This window comes from Suncus etruscus, chromosome 5 (genome assembly GCF_024139225.1).
Source record: "Suncus etruscus isolate mSunEtr1 chromosome 5, mSunEtr1.pri.cur, whole genome shotgun sequence".
Classification (NCBI taxonomy): domain Eukaryota; kingdom Metazoa; phylum Chordata; class Mammalia; order Eulipotyphla; family Soricidae; genus Suncus; species Suncus etruscus.
In genome coordinates, this window is record NC_064852.1 from 118377853 (window position 1) to 118404710 (window position 26858).

The following is a 26858-nucleotide window of genomic DNA, read 5'->3' on the forward strand; positions in this document are numbered from 1 at the left end:
TTTTACTGTTAAATTAGAATCTGAAAACCCACTCACACTTGAATCTCCTGTTATAATTTCATTGTTTTCATGATGGATTAGCATCTCATACTTTAGATCCTAAAAATGAGAGTAGAAATTTCTGTGTAATTGTATCAGGGAAGTACCTTTGCTGCAGGGCACCATTCTTTTTTCTTTTTTCTTTTTTTTTAACTTTATTTTTTGGTTGGTTGTTGGGCCACACCCAGTGGTGCTCAGAGGTTAATCCTGGCTCTGCACTCAGAAATGGCCTCTGGCAGGCTGTGGGGGCTATATGAGATGCCGGAAATTAAACCAGGTCCTTCCTGGGTTTGAATGCAAGGCAAATGCCCTACTGCTGTACTATCTCTCTGGCCCCATGACACCATTCTTAAAAATGTTATTGCTCTCACTAGCCATTTTATGATCTCCAAGTAACAGATCCCCTACATTTTAGTGAGTAACTAAAGCTAATATGTTTCCTGGCATATGGCTTATGATCAGGTTATAGCAATGAGATGTGAGGAGGTTTGTGCAACTTCTGGGATGTGGCCTTAAAGGGAAGTGATATGCCTTGTTTATCACCTAATCCTCTCTGCTATCTGGAAGTGAACTTAGTGGCCAGAGTGACTACTATGGCCAAAAATAATTTGAAAAATTAAAACCTGTTGGAACAACTATGAAGAAGGAGCTTGGATATTTCACACACAAGCCCTAGACTGACCTCTTCTTGGTGATTTAATGTGAGAAGAAAGATATGTTAATTAATTGCTCCTGTCATTCCTTGGAGCAAAACTAATTGCAATTCATATCAGTAATAACATCCAAAGCTGATTTTTCCAAACAAGTCAGTGACAAAAAAAGATTAGAGTCCCTCAAATAAGAAATACAGGTGGTCAAAAGGCACATGAATAAATTCTTCACATCATTAATCATCAGGGAGATGCAAATCAAGACAACAATGAGATATTATCTCACACCACAGGGACTAACACACATCAAAAAGAACTAGAACAACTAGTGCTGGTGTGGATGCAGGGAGGAAGGGACTCTTATCCACTACTAGTGGGAATGTAAATTAGTCTAGCCTTTTGGGAAAACAATATGGATAATCCATAAAAATAACTAGAAATTGAGTTTCCATATGATCCAGCAATACCAATCCTAGGGATATACCCTAGGGGGCCAAAACTACAATGTTGAAAAGCCCTCTGCATTCTTATGCTCATTGCAGGACTATTTATAATTGCCAGAATCTGGAAACAACCCAAGTGTCTGAGAACAAATGAGGGAATAAAGAAACTGTGGTACATCTATGCAATGAAATACTACCCAGTTGTTAGGAGAAATGAAGTAATGAAATTTGGATAGACCTGGAGAATATTATGCTGAGTGAAATGAATCAGAAATAGAGTGACAGACAGAATGATTGCATTCATCAGTGGGATATAAAAAACAAACCACAGTATGAAAATAATACCCAAAGAAAATAGAAATGATGGTGGAGGGAAAGGAAGTTCAGTTAGGACAGAGAAGGGAACATAATGACAGCAATAGTTGGAAATGATTGTTCTGTACAAGAACTGAAAGGAAGTGATTTGTATGATATGCCTTCAGTAATAGTAAACCAGAGTTTACAGTACTTAAAGGAAAAAAGGGGAAGACAGAGATAGACAAAGACAGAGACAGAGAAGAAGAGACTTTGCCCTAGAGGAAAACAGGAGGTGGGGGATCAAAGGGAAACTGGGGAAATTGGTGGTAAGAAATGAACACTGGTAAAGGGATGGGTGTTGGAGCACTGGTTGACTAAAAGCCAGCTATCAACAACATTTTAACTCTGCCTCTCACAATAATTTAATAATAATAATAATAATAATAATAAAAACAAAAAAATTTGAGTCCTAATTTGAATTAGACTTGCACTAAGAAGTTGAAAGTTTCTTCAGCCTTGTAGGGCAGGTCAGCCAGCCCTATTTACCTCAATGCTGAAGATGACTGGCTCCAGGTCCTCATAGGTGACCTTTATCTTTCCAATTGCTCTCTTCGCCTGCACTTCAGTCTCTGCAACCACAGCACAGATGATCTGGCCCACACAAAGCACCTGTATGGAAAAGAGAGAAAAGTATGGATTTACTTCACCTTTCTCAGAAGATGGTACCTCACAGATTTTGATGCCTTTGCACGCCAAGAGTTTTGGTTTAGCATGGTTAGTTAGGTAGGCTATCTTTTGGGTTTGGGAAATGCAATTGCCATTAAGTTAATGGAAAAAACAGAGACTTTTCCAGATGTTTCAACTCACCAACCAAGTCATACCAAATAGTAACATTCTTCTTTTGAATAGAAAGTTGTGTCATTGTGCAATAACTACTAAGGTGGAGTCACATTTCACTACATATGCTTGGCTAAAACTTATTTTTGAATTTTAATTTAAAAGAAATGAAATTAACTCAATTAATTTAAGGTCCACCATGGACATAACCAGTGGCCTTTAATTGAATCTGCTGTATCTTTTTGCAAGTTCAAATCACAAGTGTTGCTATCATGGCTCATTGGAGAATTTAAAGATAAGAAAAATATTTTAAGGTTATAATAGGAGTGATACTGGACTGAACTATGTTTCCCTTAACCCCCTCCTTCCCCTATTCCCATCTCATCACCTTCATTTTCAGGCTAAGGCCCTGCTATATTTAGAGACAGAGACTTGTAAAGAAGACATTCATGAAGTGATTTGATTGAACAATACAGGTTGGAGTTAGTATAGCCAGTTAGACACTTGCTTTGCATGTGGCTGTCCTGGTTCCATCCCTGGTACTCCATATGGTTCCTGAGCCATCCAGACATACATATCCCTGAGTTCATTGCCAGGAGTAAGGCCTGAGCACCACTGAGTGTGGCTCAAAGCAAAACAAACAAACAAACAAATCAAAAAATGATTGAATTTTAATTTAATGTCACTGGTGTTATTGCAAGTAGAAAAAGAGGACAGGGAGGTTTGTACTCAAAGAAAAGGGCATGTAAGGATAACTGGAGAGGGATAACTGTCAGGAGGAAAAGAACCTCAAAGTAAACCAAAGCAGCCAACACCATAATCTTGTACTTTCCAACCTCCAAAGCTGTAAAGTCTCAAGAAAATAAGTCACTAATTTTGTGGGGGTTGGAAGGAGAAAATCTCCCAAGCAACACTCATGGACCTCAGGGTGACTCCTAGTGATACTTAGCCAATCGGGCCCAATGATTGAGTGCCAGGGTCTAAGGTTGCAGAACTTAGGTGATGGGGTTCATCTGGGTCACCCCAGCAGTGGTTGGGAATCAGACTCAGTGATGCCCAAGGGCCCCCAAGGCTACATCTGGCAGTGCTTTTTGGGGGAGGGGAGAGGAACATGTAGTACTGTGGATCAAAATGGAGTCTCACATATACAAATCAGAATTTTCTCTTTTGGGGCTGGGCGGTGGCGCTAGAGGTAAGGTGCCTGCCTTGCCTGCGCTAGCCTTGGATGGACCGCGGTTCGATCCCCTGGCATCCCATATGGTCCCCCAAGCCAGGAGCAACTTCTGAGCGTATAGCCAGGAGTAACCCCTGAGCGTCACCGGGTGTGGCCCAAAAACAAAAACAAACAAACAAACAGAATTTTCTCTTTTGTAGCCAGAGCGATAGTACAACAGGTAGGGCTCTTGCCTTGCCTACAGCCAATTTGGGTTTGGTCCTGGAAGCCCTGAGCACTGCTTGTAGTGATTCCTGAACATAGAACCAGGAGTAATCCCTGAGAAACACTGGGTGTGGTCCCAAATCAAAAACAAAACAAAACAAAACAAAAAAACACCCCAAAATGTCTATTTTTGAAGCTGCTCAGTTTTGGTAATTTTTGTGATAGTAGCCCAAGCAGATAACACAAATTTTTTTTTTTTTTGGTTTTTGGGTCACACCCATTTGATGCTCAAGGTTACTCCTGGCTATGCGCTCAGAAATCGCCCCTGGCTTGGGGATACAATATGGGACACCGGGGGATCGAATCGTGGTCCGTCCTACACTAGCGCTTGCAAGGCAGACACCTTACCTCTAGCGCCACCTTCCCGGCCCCAGATAACACAATTTTTAAATGATAACCAACCTCCACATTTGGAGTTGAGTCTAAAGGACAATGGTTAGTTCTATGGCCAGAGAGGAAACAGCTGAAGGAGGACTCATGAAAATGGGACAATTAAGGCCAACCTTTACCCCCTGCAGGTCAGGCACTGTAATAAGCACATTAAATGCGTCAACTAATTTAAGTCTCCTAGTAGAAACATAGGTGGGGCCAGCTGTGATTATTTCCATTGTAGTGATATACCAGGACACACAGTTGGTAAAGCTGCAGAGCGGGAACATGAACCTGTTTCCAGAGCAAATACTCAATGAATAAGTGTGGAAATAAATGAAAGGGTGAAATAGAACAAGATCAAGATCAAGAACAAGATTTTTATATTAAAAATCTGAAGATAATTGGGAGTAGTGGGTGGTGGTGGTAGTCAGAAAGGTAGGGAGTTCAATGTAAACAACAGTGGCTGTATTATTTGTCCTTTTCTTTTTAGATTTTTCTAGAGTGGTATTATTTGTTTGTTTGTTGCAGCTCAGAGCTAGTCCTGGTTCTGAGCTCAAGGATCATTATTGGCAGTGTTTGGTAAACCATATACCCAACATCATATGCAAGGCAAGTGCCTTAACTGCTATACATTCGCTCCACGTCCTAAAATTTTCTAGAGTGTTTAACCTATTATAGGCCAATTCCTGTATTTATTTTTCAGATGTGAATATGTGGATTCTAGAGAACCTACTGGAAAAATCAGGACTTATTTTTGGAGGGCAGCATTTCCATTTCATTATGTAACTTCTGATCTAGAAGAGGTTTGAGTGGTAAAGAGGAAAATCAAGCAATTCTATCTGCTGATGGCAGGGTGCAGAGAGGCAATAAGAGATGGAGAGAGGAGATGGTACATGATGTGTATTCTGCACAGAGATATTCATCTGGAAGACTGGTTGCTTCATACCTCATTGACAGCCAATAATTTGTCTCCTTCAACACCATTGGCTCCTGGAATATCATCAGCTGTTATCACATCAGCCACCCCTGGGAGTTCAAGGGCCTCAGAGAAATCAGTTGATCTGCAAAAGTAATTCAAAGGTAGAAATCAGAAGAAATCAGTAAATATTCAAAGTGCTAAATTGGAAACAGGGATAGAGAATAGAGGAAAAGAAAAAGATGTAACAATGGTCCAGTGTTGGCCTTGACTTCTCAGAACTACCGTGCAGGAGAGAGGGCTCAGGGGTCTCTAGCTGCTGAGAGGGAAGCATGGGAGGGGGCAGCATGGCAAGAAGTCTATTTATTTATTTATTTATTTATTTATTTATTTAGTTTTTGTTTTTTTTTGGGGGGGGTCACACCCAGCAGCGCTCAGGGGTTAGTCCTGGCTCTATGCTCAGAAATCGCTTCTGGCAGGCTGGGGGGGGGAACGGGACACCATATGGGATGCCAGGATTCGAACCACCGACCTTCTGCATGCAAGGCAATGCCCCACCTCCATGCTATCTCTACAGCCCACAAGAAGTCTCTTTAGGAAGCTTAGAACAGTGGTCACTTAGCGGTCTGTCAAGATGGACTCCAGTTTTTTTTTTTTTTATCACCAGTTGATCCTCAGAGTAACCCCAAAAGCTCTAAGATGCAGCAGGAGAGATTTTGCAGAGTTTGAATGGAAACATGAGATCTAGAACTACAACTTTTTTTCCTCTCATGATAGCTAATTCTAGGAACCCATAATTACTGCTCCTCTGCCTGGTGATCCTGTCTTGATTTCTTCATTTTAGATTTTTTGGGGGTCTTGGGTACTGTAGAAGAATGGGACACAATTCCTTTGAGGGAATTCCCTAAGTTCTTTTAAAGGGCTTCACATTCCCTTACATGATTTTGGCATGTGCTCTGGTACTGGTCATCAAAACCATGAAAAGTTCTCTATCCATCTTGGGGATGTCATCACAGAATATGGCTTCTCCGGTGGCATGTTTCAGACCAGAGAGGTGCATGACAGGGCGTCCAACTGGATCTCGGAGAGGTTGGCGAGAATCCACACTCTGCAGAGGAAAGCAAGAGTTGCCCTTTTCCAATCTCTTAACTTTATTCAAACAGTGTGATTTAACACAGTTGTTTAGGACAGTCAATGTTCCAACACCAATTTTACAACCAGTGAGTGCGACCTTCCCTCCACCATTGTCTCTGGTTTCTCACCCACCCCTGAAATTTTCCCTCTTTGCAATCACAAAATAATTAATTTTATATTGCTTGTTACAACCTAATGGCAAATAGAACGATAAAAAAAAGATTCTTCAGTAAAAGAAAATTAGTTTAAATTGCTATATTACAGTGATATTATTAAAGTCAGGGTCTGGGGTTTACTGAGCTGCTGGTTGCTAGTTGGAAGAGTTGCCCTTTGCTCTTTAACACTGGCCTGGCTGATTCCAGCACTCCTGAGTCAAGATTGAGAAATTAGATGTTGGGGCCGGGCGGTGGCGCTGGAGGTAAGGTGCCTGCCTTGCCTGCGCTAGCCTAGGATGGACCGCGGTTCGATCCCCCGGCGTCCCATATGGTCCCCCAAGAAGCCAGGAGCAACTTCTGAGCGCATAGCCAGGAGTAACCCCTGAGCGTCACAGGGTGTGGCCCAAAAACCAAAAAAAAAAAAAAAAAGAGAAATTAGATGTTCACCTGGGAGCAACAAAGCCAGAACTGAGCATATGAGGAGCATGATGCAACCAGACACAATCAGACAGGGATTGGTCATTTCAGTCATGTGGCAATGACAAGGGCAAAATTGGCAATGACAAGGGCAAAATTCCAGGCTTTGCCTTTTGGCATCTTCTTTCTTGTACTTCCCTTTTTGGAAGGCAAGTTCTCCTTGTCCATTTATCACCTTTGCAACATCAATCTGTTCACATATAGTGATTATGATACCAGAGTATAGTGTGGTCAAATTACTGAGGCTGGCTGACCAAAAATGAAGCTAAAAGCCTGAGAGACAATTTGAGTATAGAGCCTCAGTTGGATGAGTTCATTCAGCTCTGGAATAAAAGTGCATCAACTGCTCTTTTAAAGAGCAAAGGAACATTCTGGGGAGTTAATTGAATAGATAAGAAAGGGTACTCTCCTACCCATGGCAATTTTTTTTTTTTGGCTACCTAGTGGAAGTCAGGGGTTACTCCTGGCAGGCTCAGGGGACCATATGGGATACTGGGGATTGAACCCAGGTAGGCCATGTGCATGGCCAATACCCTACTTGCTTTGCTATTGCTTTGGTCCTATGGTAATGGATTTGGGGGGTATAATAAAAGTTCTTGGAATGTCATAAAACCAAGAGAGCAGATTTGAAGGAGTTAACCTTTTCCTCTAAGACCTGATAAAAACTTATCTAGTGCCACCACAAGCCCACTGACGATTGGACCCTATATTGAGATGAGAGAAGTTCCCGCAGGAGCAAAGATCAGAGATCATCAACTACTCCCAACTCTTCCCCCTAGCAATCACCCTGGACTCCTTGGTAGGCAACCTCTATGGGTCAGGTTGAGGAAAACCCTAGAAAAGCCAACTTGAAACAAAGTGAACATTTGTGCTCCCTGGGCCCCTGTGTTGCTGCTGTGTACAGGTATTGCCTGGGTACATTTGCCTGAGTACATGCACCTGAGCACAGTTGCCCTCACTTTGCCTTAAGATGTGCACTTCAGTCCTTTCATACTTTTATGCCAGAATGTGCACTCTCTCTGCCTTGGGAGAGGCGGGCTTTATACTCTCTCTTTCTCGTCCCCCTTCTCTGACTTTCTATCTTTTTTTTTTTTTAATTTTTTTTCTTCTCTGACCTTCTAAATAAAACTTGTCTTCACTTCTCATATTCTTCTAAAATTCTTTTCTGAGAGAAAGGCCAGGGACCCAGAAGGCCTGGGTAAGATACAGTACTGACTTTACTTTTTTACTGAGAAGAGCAAGGCCCACAATCCTATATCTTCATTCCCAGAGGTAGAGGTGACTAGAGACAAAGCAGTAGATTGTTTCCCCTGGATGTTTTCTCTCTCTCCTTCTTCACATAAGTCACCCAGTCACCTCTACCAGCATCAAGAGTGTCAGGAGATGGAGTTGCAACTGGGACTTTTCAGCAGAATTGTGTGGTGAGGGGAAAGGTGGTGTTCTACTAAAGATATGTTTAGTTTGTTTGGGGCCACACTTTGCAGGCTCAGGGCTTATTCCTGCCACTGTGCTTGAATAGTGTGCTTGAAGCACACTAAAAAACTGTGCTTGAAGCACTGGTGGTGCTTGGGGGACCATGTATGGTGCTGGGGCTTTTAACCAAGGTTGAAGCATGCAAGGTAAGAGCCATAACCCCCATACTATAACCTAATATATATAATAAATTGTTCTTCAAAAAAGGGTGAATTTACTGGCTTACAGGGCTCTGGTTTTGTGGCTAGAGATCATATATTAGCAATCTGGGCCTGAAGCTGAAACTGCAGGCTGGCCTGCTCCTCCTGCCCACTCCTGACTCATTGCTCTGCAAACAAAGATCCAAAGGAAACAATCTGTAGACTGAGAAGATTGGGTCAGCCTTGAGAACATCTAACAGCAGCTCAGGCCAGATCAGAGATCCCAGCGTCACCCTGACGTAGCCTAAACAAAGAACCAACCTGGAAGTAGTAACTGTAAAGTCAGAGCAGAAAACCATAAACCCAAAGCCCTTGTTCACATGCTTATTTAAGAAAATCAAGCTCTTTGTTTACTTAAACTCACTGACCTGGTACCTTTGGACTCCCTGGGGCATTGTCATCTGGAAATCTTCTAGAGCACTTAGATATTTTTTTGATATTTCAGGATAGTGATAGTTGTCCTGAAAGAGGATTCCAAACAACAAAGAGAAGTTGGTTAGCCTATGATTAAGTTGGGTTCTGATTTCTGTGAAAATAATTTGGTCAATACAGCTGAAGTGCCAGGGAAGCCTCAACCACCCAAATCCACATCTTCTCCCCGGGTTTCATTTATGGAAAAAAAAAACAACATTGATTGGAGCTCTGTGGGGAAGGTTTTCTCTCTCCACTTTCTCTCTGGCTTAAAGGCATAAATGAGTACAATAAAGTCTCCACATACAAAAGATGTGTGTGTGTGTGTGTGTGTGTGTGTGTTATGTGTGTGTGTGTGTGTGTAGGGTGAGATGTATTGTACCACAAACAATTGTACTCACACAGGGGCTCTTCCTGGCTCTGTGCCCAGGAGTGATCTAACTGGCATTGCAGAATTGCGACTGTATTAATTAATGCCTGAACCCTCCTTACTACCTCTTTGGCCCACGTTTGAGTGTTTCTGGCCTTCCCTTCTCTTCTCTTCCTTTCTACACAGTGAGAAACTGGACTGGCTGGTTTGACTCTAATCCTCGGTTGCCCTTAGGAGGAGAGGACTGCTGGAACTGGTTGGCAGCAGCAGGAGGAGAAATAAAGAAATAAGCCCTCCTGAAAGGACTTGGAGTTCTTGGGACAGGGGAGAATCTGATTTTCTCGGTGACTCAGTGTTTCTGGTATTGCAGTAAAATGGTCAGCTCACTGGGGCTCAGGTGTATGTGGCTAAAACACATCAAGTGTCTTATTTCAGAAATTAAACATTGTTCCACAACCAAGCGGAACATTCTTGGGCAACAAAAATAGACCCCGGGGTTTACAATGAACATGGCCGGAGCTTGTCAATCCCATGACAGTAAGTCTCAAGGGTGAAGAAACTCTGTATTTTTGAGTTCAAAGAAAATTTCTTTCTAATTTTCCCAATACTTACTGTACCTATGCAATAAAAAAAAGAAAAGAAAAGGAAAGAAAGAAACTTGCCACACCAGTTCCCTATCTTTTATTTTTTTCCTGTTTTGTTTTTCTTTTTCTTTTTCTTTTTTTTTTGGTTTTTGGTTTTTGGGTTATACCCGACAGCACTCAATGCTCAGAAATTGCCCCTGGCAGGCTCAGGGGACCATATGGGACACCGGGATTCAAACCACCATCCTTCTGCATGCAATGCAAACACCCTACTGCTGTGCTAGCTTTCCGGCCTCTTGTTTTTTCTTTTTTTATTTTCTTCTTTTTTTTTTTTTTTTTTTTTTTGTGTGTGTTTTTTGGGTCACACCCGGCAGTGCTCAGGGGTTACTCCTGGCTCCATGCTCAGAAATTGCTCCTGGCAGGCACGGGGGACCATATGGGACGCTGGGATTCGAACTGATGACCTCTTGCATGAAAGGCAAACGCCTTACCTCCATGCTATCTCTCCAGCCCCTTTTTATTTTCTTCTATTAAATTTATATTTATGGCTTCTTAACAGGGGCTCCTCCCCACCTTTATTTTCTTTCTTCATCAGAACCATAGAACATGAATCATTTTGTTCTGCCTCATAAATTACGAGGAAAAAGAAAAAGTGGATGGTAGGTATCAGAGGCAAACAGTTCCGTGAACATTGAGTGGAAATAAAAAAGATCAGACCTAAGTACCTAACCCAAAATCAATGACAATAGAATCAAGAGACCCAAACTACAATAAGTTATACACAAAAGGGACCTGTTACACTTACAGTCTAGGAGGCTAAGGGTGGAGATAAGGGAAACATGCTGAGAACAGGGGTGGAGGGAGGATGATACTGGTAGTAGGAATTGCTCTAATTCACTGTCACTATGTACCTTAAATATAATTGTGATAGACTTGTAATTCACATTGGTCTCAATAAAAATTAAAAAAATGTTAAAAGACAAAAAAGGAAATTAAATATTGTTGAAGATTGTCCTGGTCATCAGTGGTTGGTAATTGCCTTCTTCTGAGCAAATTAATGCAAATTTTTTTATGGATACTCATGACATTTATCAAAGAAATTGATAACACACTTCTAAAATTTATATGGAACAATATACTTCATGAATGGCTAAAGCAATTCTCTGGAAAAAGAAGATAAGAGGCATCCCTTTCCTGCACTTCCAATTGTATTATAAAGCAGCAGTCATTAAAACAGTATGGTATTAAAGGGGCCGGAGAGACAGCATAGCGGTAGGGCATTTGCCTTGTGTGCAGAAGGATGGTGGTTCAAATCCTGGCATCCCATATGGTCCCCCGATGCTGCCAAGAGCAATTTCTCAGCGAAGAGCCAGGAGTAGCCCCTGAGCACTGCCGGGTGTGACCCAAAAACTAAAAAAACAAAACAAAACAAAACAAAAAAACCCCAATATGGTATTAGAAAAAAGACATCCTCAGATCAATAGAATAGACTTGAATAATCTTTAGACTGGTTCTCAGGTGTATGATTGATTAATCTTTAATACAGGGACAAGAAATATAAAGTGGAACAAGGAAAACCTTCTCAATCAGTGGTGCTGAGAAAACAGGTCAATTACATGCAAAAAGTGAATTCAGGCTTCTCTTTAACATTGTGCACAAAAGTAAAATAAAAATCAATTAAAGACCTTGCATGATATAAGACCTAATTGCAAATTATAAGGAGGAAAATGTAGGCAGAACACTCATGACACTGAAGCTAAAGGCATCTTCAAGCATGAACCACCACTGACCAAGCAAGTAGAAGCGAAGATAAACAAATGGGACTACACTAAGAAGCTTCTGCACTTCAAAAGAAATGGTGACTAGAATAAAAAGACTGCCCATAGAATGGGAGAAACTGTTTATCCAATACCCATCTGATAAATGATTAATATCTAAGATATATAAGGTATTGGTAGAGCTTAACAAAAAAGTTAAGTCTATCCAAAAATGGGAAGAAGGGATGAACAGACACTTCCTCAAAGAAGAAATACAGATGGCCAAAAGGCACATGAAAAAATGCCCCATATCAATCATCAGGAAGATGTAAGTCAAAACAACAATTAGATACCATCTCACACTACAGAGACTGGCACACATTACAAAGGGCAAGAACCAGTGCTGGTGTGGACGTGGGGAGAAAGGAACTCTCATTCACTGCTGGTGGGAATGTTGACTAGTCCTGCCTTTTTGTAAAACAAAAGGACATTCCTCAAAAACTAGAAATTGAGGGGCTAGAGAGATAGCGTTTGCCTTGCATGCAGAAGGAAGGTAGTTCGAATCCCAGCATCCCATATGGTCCCCCGAGCCTGCCAGGAGTGATTTTTGTTGTTGTTGTTTTGTTTTTGGGTCACACCCAGCAGTGCTCAGGGATTACTCCTGGCTCTATGCTCAGAAATCGCTCCTGACAGGCTCGGGGGACCATATGGGATGCCAGAATTTGAATTACCGTCCTTCTGCGTCTAAGGTAAACGCCTTACCGCTGTGCTATCTCTCCAGCCCCAGGAGTTATTTCTGAGCATAGATCCAGGAGTAACCCCTGAGCACTGCCAGGTGTGACCCAAAAACCCAAAAACCAACCAACCAAGCAAACAAAAAAACCCTAGAAATTGAGCTTCTATATGATCCACAAATACCAGCTCAAAAACACAACACAGAAAAAGCATTTGTACTTCTGTTATGTGTGGCATTATTTACAATATTCAGAATCCGAGAATAACCCAAAGTACATGAGAACAGAATAAATAAAGAAATAGTGGTAAATCTATACAATGGAATACATGCAGCCACTAGGAAAGATGAAGTCATAAAAATTTGCTTATAACATGAATGAATATAGGGACTATTATGCTGAATGAGATGAGTCAGAGGGAGAGGGATTGATATAGAATGATTGCACACACTTGTGGAATATAAAATAAAAAATAGTATGTTATTAATATCCAGAGACAATAGAGATTAGGGCCAAGAAAACCAGTCCATGGTAGGAAACTTGTCACAAACAGTGGTGTGGGAGTACAGTTAGAGCAGAAGAGCAACCACTATAACAGTGAGAGTTGGAAATGATCACTCTGGACAAAAACTGAGTGCTGAAAGGAGATAAAGTAATACACATGGTGCTCCTTCAGTAATAATATTGCAAACTATAGTTTCTAAGGGGAAAAAAGGAAGAGAAAGAGAAAGAGAAAGCGAAGAAAAATATCCGTCAGGAGGCAAGCAGGGGAGAGGGCAGCTGGGAAAGTGGGAGGGAATCTGGGACATTGGTGGCAGGAAATGTGCACTAGTGAAGGTGTTTACACTATATCACTGAAACTCAACCGTGAACAATTTTATAACTGTGTAACTCTCAGTGATTCAACTACACTATTTATATATTTAAAAAAAATTGGTGTCAGAGTAATATTAGTAGGAGATAGGGTATTTGCTTTGCACGTAGCAGACCCAGAATTTGATCCCTAGCATTTCATCTGGTCCCCAGACAGCTTTGGCGATAGAGTGCTGGTGACTGAGGTGGGTCACATCTGGGGTCTGGGTCACAAAACCTAGAAGAAGCAGCTTAAATATGTAAGTTTCGGGGCCGGAGAAATAGCAAGGAGGTAGGGCATTTGCCTTTCATGCAGAAGGTCAGTGGTTCGAATCCCGGCATCCCATATGGTCCCCGTGCTTGCCAGCAGATTCTCCTTCACAGTCTTAGCATAAGCACGGCCATCTTGTAGCAAACTGCCATTTTCTAACAGGACTGTCCTTTAATGAGCTATACATTGTGTACATGCCACCTGGCCATGAGTTGACGCAGATCAAAAAAACCATAAGGTCACACTCTTCTGGTTCAGGAAACTCAGATCTATAGATAGAGCTTTTGGTGTGATAATAGGATGTTCCTCAAGAAACTTGTATCAAATTAACAGGCACATGCCAAACCTTTTGAACTGCATGCTTGACATATGCATGCTTGATAAATGTTTGCATTGTCCCCTCCTCCCTTTGTGTAAAAACTATATAAGTCATGGCATTTCAAAAATAAATTGACGCCATAATCAGAATCCTTGGTGGTCCCCTTTTTCCCACCCATTTCTTTTATAGGTGCAGACCCTTTCCACGACCACGAATAAATTGAAGCTGCAGGCTGACACAGGTAAGGTAAGGTGACAAGTAAGGTACAATGATAGATAGTCATGCCCACAAGATAGTTTGCAAAGGTTGCAGGGTAGCCGGGAGTTGAGGGCTAGAAGGCGCCTTCAAGAGCCAGAGCACTTACAGGCAAGGAGGATAGCCTGTCAGGCCTCCTCAGCTCTTGCAGCACTTGGAGGTAGAACTTGAAGAGGAAGCTGACCAGCAGGGTCCTCTTGAACTCCACTCTGCCCCCGGGAGCCCCGCCTGGGATGGAGACTTCATCTAGAAGCAGCCTGCAAGCTTCGTCTAGCATCACATTGGTCCAGCGCCTGCAGGGCAGGTTCAGTTAGAAGCAGGAAGGAACTTACAGAGAATCAGGCTCAATCCTGCAGCCTATGCACAAGGTATTGGCTGGTGCTAACTTAGAGACCCCAAGTTTACTTTATGATCATAAACCACCTCCCCCAGTCCCTAAGGAAAACTGAGACCTTTGAGACTGCTTAAGGGGTCAGTCAAGGTGGGTGAGGGTGGGGTTTGTGCCATGGGGCTTTCTTGTTCCAAGCATGTTCCAGAAGCACAAACAATGCCCATTGTGGGTTTGCTGGGGTATTGATGTGGGTAAGTGGTAAGGCCTAGACCATTTATCTGATCCTTCTTACCCACAGAAGCACCTATTTCATCAAAACCATATAAGACTTGGTACATGCAGTCGCTACTCAGAGAAGAGTCATGAGTGTCTGCAGTTCTTAGGGTTCCACTTATATTGGTCAGAGTCAAAGTCTATCTATGTGTTACTTTGCAGCTAAGACTCACCCAGGGCCTGGCTCACCTCCCCAGGAGCTGCTGGCAGGTCTTCTGGGCACAGGTGGTGGCTATCCCCACCCCGCCATAGGCAATGCTCAGTTCCTCAATAGCATCTGTGCCTTCTTTGAAGAGGACTCGCATGCCAGCGTTCACATCGGCCACGGCGTTCTGTTGGCATGGAGCCTGTCGGAAGGCAGCCACAAATTCCCCCTGTGAAGACAAAATCATCACTTGGAGGTTACAGATAGTATCTACACTAAGAATGCACTTTCTGCTTTCTGGTGTCATTGAGGAGTCAGGTAGAATCAATGCAGAGGGGTTCGGAGAGATAACATGGAGGTAAGGCATTTTGCCTTTCATGCAGAAGGACGGTGGTTCGAATCCCAGCATCTCATATGGTCCCCTGTGCCTGCCAGGGGCGATTTCTGAGCATGGAGCCAGGAGTAACCCCTGAGCACTGCTGGGTGTGACCCAAAAAAAAAAAAAAAAGAAAAGAAAAGAAAAGAATCAATGCGAAGAAACATAAAATAGTCTGTGTTCCCTTTCATGACAGAATTACAGGACAGCTTGGCTACCTTCTTGTTTAGAGTGATCAGATCATGTATTCAGGGACAGCATGCAGTCCCTCTGTTTCTGGAATGAAAGCACAATCAGCAGTGCTCTGGGGATTTTCCAGGAGTGATCCCAGGTAGTGCTCAGGGAACCATATGTGATTTCAGAGATTGAATCCAGGTGGGCCCAAATGACTGCATGTGAGGCGAATGCCTTGTGGCCTGTGCAGTCCCTCTGTCCCCTCTGTATTTGTCCTTTGGGTCTCACATAGACCTTGCTGTGGCTGCCAGGCAAACTTGAGTCATCCATGAGGTCTCCTCTCCAGGGGCCATGCCCTCTTTTGCCCTCAAGAGGTGGTGGAGCACTCAGAACACAGGTGCTTTTGAATGCTAGGAGCTGAAAATGCCAGTGAGATGCCCAACACTTCTAGACTGGTAGAAAACACTACTTCTCCATCCATTTTCTGATGAAAAGGGACTAAGGACTCAGCCACCAGAAGGCAGCTGTGAGGTAGAAGACTAATGTGCTGACAACCCCTGGCACCATGGCACCATATGGGGTATCAATGAAGGGAGCCTGTGTCCCTGTCCACTGCCCTCTGTCCCCCCACAGGGGATGCTGGGCACTGAGTCTGCCAGTTTCTTTGGGGCTTTAACACAGTTGCACACTTGACCTGACTGACTAGGGTCTTGCTTCAGAGGTTCCATTTCTAAGGAAAAAGTAGAGGACATGTGGTTGGTGTATGACCTAATAGAAGTTTCCTGAATAACCAAGGTGACTCCTTGGTGTTTTGTTTTGTTTAATTTTGGGGCCACACCTGGGGATGCTCAGACATTACTCCTGGCTCTGAGGTCAGGGGTCATTCCTGGTGGTGCTGGGGAATCATATGGGATGCCAAGGTTTGAACTCAGGTCAGCCACATGCAAGGCAAATGCTCTACCTGCTTCAGACCCCCAACTTCTAGCTTTTAATTCCCAAGCACTCCCTCTCCCTCCCTCCTTCATTCTCCCTCCCTCCCCCCACCCATGATATATTGTTTTTCTTTGATAAAACTGATTTCTTGGTGTCATTTTGGGAGACAGAAATAGAGACCAAGTAAGGGCAGAGGATGTCTCTGGTGGCCCCCATGCTCTTAAAAACCTCTGGAGGCCCCATGTTCCTCTGAACCATCCAGCTTAACTCAAATGAACCTGGGAAGGGTTGGGCCCCAACTGCAACTCCCTTTGGGTTGGGCAGGGAAGTACATTTCACAGTTTTAGACCTTTCCTCGATGTTATCACTTGACCTGGGAGGGCTTGACAGCAGGACTAGGGCCTTCCACTGACCCCACCCCTCAGCTGAAACAACAGGCCAAGTCCATGCCCTGGAGCAGCTCATCAGGAGTGACTGGGGGCCTCAGGGCCAGGCCAAGCTACAGAGGCCTGGTAATAGGTCCCCAGAGTCATTCAGTTCTTTCCACCTGTTTTCAGATTCCTAAAGGTGATGGGCCTTAGTTATGCAGGAAAAACAGTTCTCTAAAGTGCATGGCAGGCTGCTCACCTTTTGGGAATGAGGCACATACACAGAGGCCAGGATTTCTTCTGGCTTCAGGTCAGCACTTGCTAAACCCGCAAGGAATTGCTCATCCAGAGGAATCTGCCTTGAGCCATCTGTGGAAGGAAAGACCATTTCTGCAGATTTTCATAAGGAACGCAAGACGTCTTAGCCTTTCAGTGGCAGCTGCCAGGGAGAAAAGGGCCCCTTCCCTTTGGTGAGAATGAGCTGGGGTCTGAGCCTGCCAGTGCAGCTCCTGGATCAAGGTGGGGGGGAGACTCAGAGGGTTTACTTTTCTCTCACCAGCTTCCATGCCAGAGGAGGCTGGTCTTGCTATCTCCAAAGTCTGCCAGGCGCCCCCAAGAGGGGGCTTGAGGGTGTTTCTCACCTTGCAGCACAGGCTGGTGGACTGAATCTTGCTAACTGGCTCATAAATGAGTTGAGCGAGGTTGTAAAAAGCAAAGACAGACCTTGCAGTTTCTTCTAACAAATCAGAACATTGGTTCGTGCAGCCATGGTTGCTCTCAAGCTGGAGATTTGCACTGTCTGAGCAAAGTAAACAATTCACAGCCTCCTCTCAGCACAATGTTCCCATGGCCAGGACAGTGTCTGGGCCTTTAGAGAACGAGGGGTGGTGTTTAAAGGATGTGGTGTGAGGGGATTTAACTGTAGCCCAGAATATCTGAGCAACTGCTCACATTAGAGTTGAGTCTGCTCTGGACAAAAGTGGTTCTGGCAAAATTGGGAAAAGAAAGATCTTAGGGCAAGATAAAGAGCAATATCACAATACACCGCCACCACCACCACCATGAATGCTGCTTGTTATAACTGTGTTACACTGTTGCTACAATCATACAACTGCTGATTCTACTACTACTACTACTACTACTACTACTACTACTACTACTACTACTACTAATGTTGCTGTTGCTGCTATTACTGTTGCTTGCTACTACTACTAAATACTACTGCTACTACTACTGGTACTGCCACTATTGCTACTACTGATACTGTTACTTATTACTACTGTGGCTATAGCTACTACTGCAACAATTGCTATTACTACTATTACTCCTATTTCTCTACCACTTCTGCTGCTACTGATACTACAACTGCTACTATTTCTACTGTTAGTACTGTTCCTGCTGCTACCACTACTACATCTCTTGCTAGCACCAAAAGGGCCCTTGCATGGAGATTACTCCATCCATGCTGACTTAGTGCCCATAGGTTTAGCTTCTCTCCTGGTCTTTGGGGGTTTGGTTGAGGCCCTCTGGAGTCACAGGATTGGAGAACTCAGCAGATTGGCTGATGATGGACCAGGTGGTGGGAAGGCCTTCTCTCTGCTCACTTCTGGGTGTGCTCTGTGTAAAGCTTGGGACCTGAGAGCTTTCCTTTTCTACCTAGTCTCTTTTCAGCCTTTTGATCTCCCCCTAATGAGGAAAGGGCTGGCCCCTTAGTAGCAGCATAAGTCAGTGGTGTGGAAGTGGTTGAACATATCAGCAGGCCAGTGAGCAATAGAGGGGTCTCTACCCACGGAGGAGGTGTGAGGGACTGAGAGGGATCCTGAAGGGAGGGGACCTTGTGGACTATTTTGTTTTTGTTTTTGTTTTTTGGGTCACACCTGGCAGCGCTCAGGGGTTAGTTCTGGCTCTATGCTCAGAAATCGCATCCTGGCAGGCTTGGGGGACCATATGAGATGCTGGGATTTTTTTTTTTTTTTTTTTTTTTTTTTGGTTTTTGGGCCACACCCGTTTGACGCTCAGGGATTACTCCTGGCTATGCGCTCAGAAGTCGCCCCTGGCTTGGGGGGACCATATGGGAACCGCAGTCCGTCCTACGCTAGCGCTTGCAAGGCAGACACTTTACCTTTAGCGCCACCTTCCCGGCCCCGAGATGCTGGGATTCTAACCATCGTCCTTTTGCATGCAAGGCAAATGCTTTTCCTCCATGCTATCTCTCTGTCCCGACCTTGTGGACTATTGTTTTTTGTTTTGTTTTTCGGGCCACACCTGTTTGATGCTCAGGGGTTACTCCTGGCTAAGCACTCAGAAATTGCCCCTGGGTTGGGGGGGACCATATGGGACGCTGGGGGATCGAACTGCGGTCCTTCCTTGGCTAGCACTTGCAAGGCAGACACTTTACCTCTAGCGCCACCTTGCCAGCCCCGACCTTGTGGACTATTAAGGAAGGTAAGGAGAGAGACAGATGGGAGTTCCCACCTCATGCCATCTCCATAAGTGGATTCATTTGGCGGGTCAGATGAGTTGGTTAGGATAGGCGTGTCAAGGGCTGGTTAGTGTCCAGGGAAGGGATGTTGGCATCGTTGGAGCAGCTGCAGTGAGTGTGAGAGCCACAGACCTCAGGGGGCAGGCCCTGAAGCACAACCCTTTCAAGCAGAAACTAAAATTAGTCAGTGCCTTCTTTCATGCACAGAAGGTTCAGCCCTGGTAGTGGTGCACCTGGTCTTGTAGACTTGTACCTTCTCCCATAGCCAAGGTGAGGCCTGAGTGTAAAGAGTCAGGTCTCAGGCCTCACTTCAAGGCCTCTGATGATGGGCCAGGTGATGGGGAGGCCTTTCTTCAACCAGTCTTCCCTGATCCACAGCCTCAATCCAAGAGGAATGGAGGTCACATGGATGGTACCAAGACACTGACCTTCCTATATCACTATGCTTTCTTCACTGGACTCTCCACATTGTAAAAATGACAGTGAAGGGGCCAAAGTGATAGCACAGTGGTAGGGCATTTGCCTTGCACATGGACAACCCAGAATGGACCCAGATTTGATCCCTGGCATCTCATCATAGCCTACCAAGAGAGACTTCTGAGCACAGAACCAGGAGTAACCACCTAAGCAAAAATGACAGTAAAACCTTTATCTTTTTCAGTTTTTGGGTCACACCCAGTGGCACTCAGGAGTTACTCCTGGTTCTGAGATCAGAAATCGCTCCTAGAAGGTTCAGGGAACATATGGAATGCTGGAATTCGAACCATCATCCATCCTGGGTCAGCTGCATGCAAGGCAAACACCCTATTGGCTGTGCTATCTCTCCGGCCCCGACAGTAAAAGCTTGAGCTTAGATTTAAAATGCTTCTTCAAAAAACAAACAAAATAAAACCAAACCAAATGAAACAACTCTGTAGGTGGTTTTCCAAGTGTGGCAGGATCTTTACCTTGTGATACCAGGTTCAGCGTAGCCTTGCCCACAGCCAGGATTGGATTCAGATCTGAGTAGTCATGCCGACTTATGATATGTCCCCCTAAGGACTAAGGAGAGATTATAGCTGTGGTCATTCTGCCACTCAAATCCTCTGCCCTACAGACAGACATGTGTCTACTTGTGGTCCCATTAGGCAGCAAAAGGGTCTGAGGACACATTTGCTTAGGAGACTTGCCCAGTCAATCTGAAGACTCCCTCCTACCTGTTTGCCTGGTGGGAGAGGGCTTGCTACTGACAAACAATGAAGCACTGGTCTACTCCACAGGAAGTCTCCTCTCATATTTAGTCCCCCAACCCCCAGGAATAAGGATGACTGCATCTGTACTCATGGATGGTGGAGCTTGGGAAAAATTGACTTTTGTCTCCTGAAGTAAGCACTGAAGTTCAGTATCTAACTCAGAGTCACCTCACTACTTGGCTTTGGGCACAGTGTGTGTGTGTGTGTGTGTGTGTGTGTGTGTGTGTGTGTGTGTGTGTGTGTGTGTGTGTACGTGTGTGAGTGAGGCTGCTGGGGAGGTGCCATTGTGGGTAGAGCTCTCAGCTTGTTCTCACACCATCTCAAAGATTTCTCTCGACCTGGTAGGACTGCACAGCCCACAGAGACTGAGTGGTCATTGCAAACTCTGTCCCCAAGTCAGAGTGAGCAGAGAGAAGGCCTCCCCATCACCTAGCCATTATCAGCCAATCTGCATTTGGACATATACCCCAAAAGATGGGTCCCACCAAGGGCCTTAGATGGAACCAGGGCAGGCTTCATGTTACCCTGGCAATGACATGGGACATAAAAAAACCCAAGAGCTCACATGTGATGTCTTAAAATGACAGCCTCTAAGTAGAAGAAAATGGGGGAAAGGGAGCCTTACCTTTCCCCAAGTCCTAGAAGAAAGACCCTCTGAGTTTAGGCAAACTAAAGACTGGCCTGAAGCCTGCAATTGATTCCTGAGAAAGGCTACTCTGCTTTAATATAATCTAGTCTAAAGGTTTTTACTTTGTTGTACTGCATCTATGCAAAATAACAGCTACTTTTACCACTATATTATACGCTCTGTTCTGGTATAATGGATCTGTTCACTCATGCTGTTGGCAATACTGGTACTACTGATTCTGGGTTCCTGCCTCTTATAGAGAAAAGTAGTACATATGAAGAGCACAGTCTATCTAGTCTGTCTCAAACTTTTGTGTTTAGCAAACAGAAAAGGGGGAGATGCAGCTAAACACACAGAGCCTTACAGCACATATCCTGTTTTTCTCCTTTCCCTCCTAACAGAGTACACATCCAGTTTTCCTCCTAACCTAATGGGCTGAGACTCATAATAAATATCGCATTTTTACCTAAAATAAGGGGTTATTAGAGTATTTTCCCCTACCCCTGAAATGGCTTGTGGATAGTTTTTGAACCTGAAAGCTCTCTATTTGTCCAGGATCTGACATCACCAGGCTCATTTACACTAACCACTTGGCCACTGAGACCTCTTTGCTTACTAATTTCCCCAATGATTTGTCCACTATTTTTGGTGATGGTAAGAAGGTTGGGGATGACCAGTATTTAAATTGGAGAACTCACTGCCATATTCCGGATCTGCTGGCCTGCCAGGGTCTTCAGGTGCTTCAACAGGGCTTGGTATGTCTGAGTTTTCTCCTCTGGGAGTTGGGAAATCTTCTCTGCCAGGATGTCCTTTACCTGGGCCAGACTGCATCCAGCACCTATTGTCAGACCTGGAAAGCCAGATTCTTTAACATGTGACATGCAAACTAAAGCAAAATTGTAGCCATGATGCTTGGGGTGCTTCATGGGGTGCAGTAGCCCCTCTTGGTTAGTCACATAGAGGACCCCAATGAACTCTGAAACAGTACAGACAACAACTATTCTCAGATATCCACAGTGGTATTTCCAGGCACAGAGTTGTTTCACAGGCCACTTTACAGCCCAGGTTAGGAATTCTTGGTCTGGTCTCTCCTCGCTTTGGACAAAACATAGAGAATATACAGAAAATAAATGGCACTAATAATAAGTAGGTGGTAGACCCACTAGAACTTTTCATAACCCCCTCCTGCCTGGTTATAGTAAATCTATGCAAAACTTTTGTGATAAAAGAAATAAATATAATGAGATTAAAATTAAAATAGTACTAAAAGTTTGTCAATTGTCAGTGTCATTTAAAATTAATAAAGTGGGCCAAGAATGCAGTTCAATGGGAAAGTGTATTCTTTGCATTTTGAGGTTTTATTGGTATCACAAAAAAAAAAAAGAGTCAATAATTTTGGGGTCAGAGTACAGTAGGTAGGGCTTTTGCCTTCCATGCTATCTACCTGTGTTCTATCCCCTGCATTCCATACAGTCAGCCTGCCAGGAGTAATTTCTAAGTGCAGAGCTAGGAGTAACCACTGAACATTGACAAATATAACCCAAACAATCCCCATTCCAAATTAATAATGTTTCTTTTATGGTAATGTAGTATATGAAGATTTTCAACTGTGTCATCTAAAACTTAGATGTTATGATGTTACTTTCAGAAATCTTTTTTAAAATGTTTTAAGAACACATCAGAGAGATAGTTCTAAAGGGTTATGTTTTACCTAGGTGCAGGAGGCCTGGGTTTGATTCTGGCACTACAAGGTCCCCTGAGCATGCTACTGGGAGTAATTCCTCCCACCATCAAGCAACATTGGTCTGACTAATAAAAGAAAAAAGTTCTTAAAAGCCCAAACATATTTTGTTTACGTCAGTTTTCCTAGAACATGCTGCAGTGTCTAGTATGCCATATAGCTGCATGAGATCTTCATTGAACAGAATCAATGAAAGGAAAGAAAATAATCGAAGTCAGTATACTTTGATCACAGATCTTGTTCCTTTATTGGTAGTCTCAGTGCCGAAAGTCCTCCCCAGGCAGGGCTTTAAGGGGAAATCAGATCAATGCAGCCGTGCAGATAGTTGCTCCATTAGCAAATGGGGAGGTATGGGAGCTTTGGGACCCCCAGGGAGAAACCAGGGAAACAGGAACTAGGGAAAAGAATCCAGTATAACTGAGGCAAATTTCCTGGCAAGGAAGTAATTCAAAATGTCTTTAAGTGTCAGAGCTGGACTTCTGCACTCTGAGAGTATTAATGCAAGCTTTTTATTTTTCCTCCTAGTAAAGGATTCAGTAAAGGATATAAAGGATTCAGGTCCAGTCTTGAAAGTAAATAGATCACTAGATCATTAAGGATGACTTAATTGGTCTGTTAGAGTTAATTTTTCACCTCTCCAGAGTTTGTAGATAAACCACTAACACATACATTGATTAGGGCCGTGGTTCAATTGCAGTAAGTTATTATTAGTATTATTTTTTTACTAGCTTACAAAATGGCTTTAATATTTCTCTGGTACGTTTCACCCTCTCATGTAGCTTTATTTTTTTTATCAATACTCAAAATATATTTCATACAAGAATTTACCCATTCTGCCAATAGACCCACTAACCTTATTGAAGGGAAAAATGACTGGTTCCTCCTTATTATCCTGATCTTAAGCAATTCTTCCTTAAAAGCAATCAACTGCTTTTTCCTAGAATGGTTCATCATGTAGTGCTGACCCTTTTCCTGCTTCAAGATCATTTTTTTTTTTTTTGGGTCACACCCAGCAACACTGAGGGGTTACTCCTGGCTCTATGATCAGAAATCGCTCTGGAAGGCTCGGGGGACCATACAGGATGCCGGGATTTGAACCACAGATTTTCTGCATTCAAGGCAAACGCCTTACCTCCATGCTATCTCTTCGGCCCCTGCTTCAAGATCTTATAGAAGATATTGGGACCCTATTCCAGAATAGAGTTATGGTCTATTGCTTCATATTTCCCATGGTTACTTGTCTTTAATTTCTGCAAAAGTTTTTGGCTTTATTTTCATTTGCAGGAAAACTAGGAAGACCAATATTTTTCTTATTAGACTATTTATTTTACTTTTTTCCTACTTACTCAGAGCCTTCAATCTACTTCTAGATTATATTAAAACTGAATTTTCCAAGTTCAATAATGATATTAGACGGCATTATGATATTAGTAAACTTCTCTCATTTTTATTTTTTGGTGGGGAGGGGCAATTAAGTCACATCTGGCTTTATGCTTAGGGGTCACTTCCAGGTACAAGGCAAATGCCCTATCTGCTGTGCTATTGCTACGGCCCTCATTTACCTTTTTATTTTAGAATTATCTGAGGATGGGGTGTGGTGTTGAGAAAGATACAGAAAACTACAGACGAGTAGGGTGAAGTTTTCACTGTTGTTTTTTTCTTTTCTTTCTTTTTTCTAAGCCCACAGCACTCGGTATTCCCAGGATGTCTCCCATCCAAGTACTAACCAGGCCCGACTCTGCTTAGCTTCCGAGATCAGACGAGATCCGGCGCGTTCAGGGTGGTATGGCCATAGATGGTTTTCACTGTCTTAACCTTCTGCTTACACCAGTTGGCTACACTTCTTATCTACCCATTTTATATGTTCTCTTTCTGCTATTCTTCCTTTTGCCAATAACAAGATTGCAGCTAGATCTATGTTTCTCACCCCCACCCCCCACCCATTCCCTTACTTTTGCACTGAGGTGAGATCTTCTGGGTTTTGGGATCCTCCATGAAGGCACTCACCACTCACAGTGGTGCTGTGGGACCAATGCAGGGTCGGCAATTGTGTCAGTGTTGGCCATGTGCAAGGCAGGTGCTTTAACTTTGTACTAGCTCTCCATCCATGCCCCACTCCTTATCCACCACCTACATTTAAAAAAAATTTTTTTTGTGGTCTAGAGCGATAGCACAGTGGTAGGGAATTTGCCTTGCACACGGCCAACTCAGGACCTGGGTTCGATTGATTCCCGGCATCCCGTATAGTCCCCTGAGCCTGCCAGGAGTGATTTCTGAGAGCCAGGAGTAACCCCTGAGCGCCTGGTTTTTGGGCCATACCCAGCGGCGCTCGGGGGTTTCTTCTGGATCTGTGCTCAGGAATTACTCCTGGCAGGCTCAGGGGACTATATGGATGCCAGAGATTGAACTCAGGTTAGCTGCATGCAAGGCAACCACCCTATCTGTTATACTATCACTCTGGCCCATCTACCTACTTTTCATGAGATGCTATCAGATGTGCCACATGAACTGTCCCATGATTGAAACCATGATCAAAACAGGGAAGTGGCCCATCTTCTTCAAATGAGTGGCATGAGGTCAGGAAAGGAGAGCTTGCTGGTCTGCTGCTGCTGGATAGAGCTCAAAAATTTGGGCTCCAGGTGGCAGTGATGGCTTTAAAATCAGTCCCCTATTGCACCTACCACCAACCTCCAAAGACACTTGTGGTCCCTATAAATCTTGACTAAAGCCTTCAGTTCTGCCAAGCTCTCCATTTCACTGAACCCCCAATTCATTCTCATTCTTGCCTTTAATTCATGTGTCAGCCACCATCTGAGCACCTGTCTGCATGCACAATTCTGGGAGTTCTGTGGGACGAAAGTAGTAAAGTAAGGTGCCTTTGGCTTAAGGGTTTTCTTGTCCTTTAAAGACTAGGTCTTCCTCCTTCCTATCCTGTTAGCACCAACTTCTCTGATACAGTATCTGTACATCATGGGCTCTTAAGGATGTTTTTAATGACCATGTGGCTTTACTGGGCAGTCCCTTGCCATTGTCCCATGAAACAACAAGCATTTGAGTGGCAGATAACATTTCTCCTGTCTTTCCCCCTTAAACACACACCTCTGTTAACTTGAACATTCATTGGATGGGTAGCACTTCAATCCTCTCACCCTCTTTCTCCCAAGGAGCTACTGCAAATTTATTGTCTCTGTGTTAACATGGTTGTGGCTGCTCGGTCTGGAATGACATCATCTGAATACCTTGAAGTCTGTGTAATGCTTTTTGCTTGTTTCACGGTGGAATTAGAACATGACATCAGAAATATGATGGTGAGTTGCAGAAAGCCAGTGTTGGAAGAACTTCCAAAGAATGTGGCCAGTGTAAATTTAGGGTAAATAAACTACCAGTTTTTTTTGATAGTTTATAAGGTCACAAGGAACTTACCATCACTTGTCTCAGATACCATTCTCAGCTCAGAAATCCTCACAGGGGAAAGGAGAACTAGGTGAAAATGTCCTTGAGATTTCATTGCAGGGCCTTAAAAGAAAAAAATATCATTTAGAGTTAGGGAAAAATGGCTTTCATTGAGATTTTCATAAAAATTTAAGATGCTGATTAAAAAATTTACAATAGGTATGCGAGGTAGGTTAGTGATTAGAATGCATGTCTATGGCGCCCACCTGGGTTTGCTCCCTGGTACCACATGACCTCTAAGCACGTCCAGGTGCAGCCTCGAGGTCCCTGACTACCATAGGTGATTCCTGGTTCTGTGGGCCACAGTCTCAGGCCCCAGCACTGAACTACTACTCACTGGCTGAGCTTTGGTATGAGTGTTCTTGAGTTTGGTATGAGTGTTCCTGAGAACAGTTTGAAGCACCCCCATTATAATGAATGTGAGATTATTATTTTTTGAATGTGAGATTATTATAATGAACTGGAGACCCTTGACATCAGCGACTCCATCTTTATTCTTCTTTGAGCAGCTCAGCAGGAAGGAAACTCATCTCTCTTGTGCTCAAGGTCGGCTATAACCCTTGAACAAGTATAGCCCATAAACACATTGTTCCACTTCCAGAATCACTAATCCCCAAACTTTTTTTTTTTTTTTTTGGTTTTTGGGCCACACCCAGTAACGCTCAGGGGTTACTCCTGGCTATGTGCTCAGAAGTTGCTCCTGGCTTGGGGGACCATATGGGACACCGGGGGATCGAA

At 43.6% G+C, this 26858-nt stretch overlaps 2 protein-coding genes and 1 pseudogene across 2 annotated transcripts in view; 1 reads left to right on the plus strand and 2 right to left on the minus strand.

The window, feature by feature from the left end:
* CLK1 (CDC like kinase 1) overlaps positions 1-26858 on the plus strand; it is a 747223-nt gene that overhangs the window by 126344 nt on the left and 594021 nt on the right. The gene's annotated exons all lie outside the window — the stretch shown is intronic.
* LOC126008678 (aldehyde oxidase 2-like) overlaps positions 1-26858 on the minus strand; it is a 96452-nt gene that overhangs the window by 45861 nt on the left and 23733 nt on the right. Inside the window, exons 10-20 of the mRNA XM_049772917.1 lie at positions 26091-26183; positions 21625-21776; positions 20014-20107; positions 16844-16953; positions 14778-14962; positions 14090-14277; positions 9825-9829; positions 8800-8892; positions 5931-6100; positions 5023-5137; positions 1976-2098 (exon numbers count right to left, since the gene is read on the minus strand). Coding sequence (XP_049628874.1) covers positions 1976-2098; positions 5023-5137; positions 5931-6100; positions 8800-8892; positions 9825-9829; positions 14090-14277; positions 14778-14962; positions 16844-16953; positions 20014-20107; positions 21625-21776; positions 26091-26183 — 1328 coding nt within the window. The remainder of the gene's footprint in view (positions 1-1975; positions 2099-5022; positions 5138-5930; positions 6101-8799; positions 8893-9824; positions 9830-14089; positions 14278-14777; positions 14963-16843; positions 16954-20013; positions 20108-21624; positions 21777-26090; positions 26184-26858) is intronic.
* LOC126010334 (uncharacterized) lies at positions 24346-24464 on the minus strand (annotated as a pseudogene).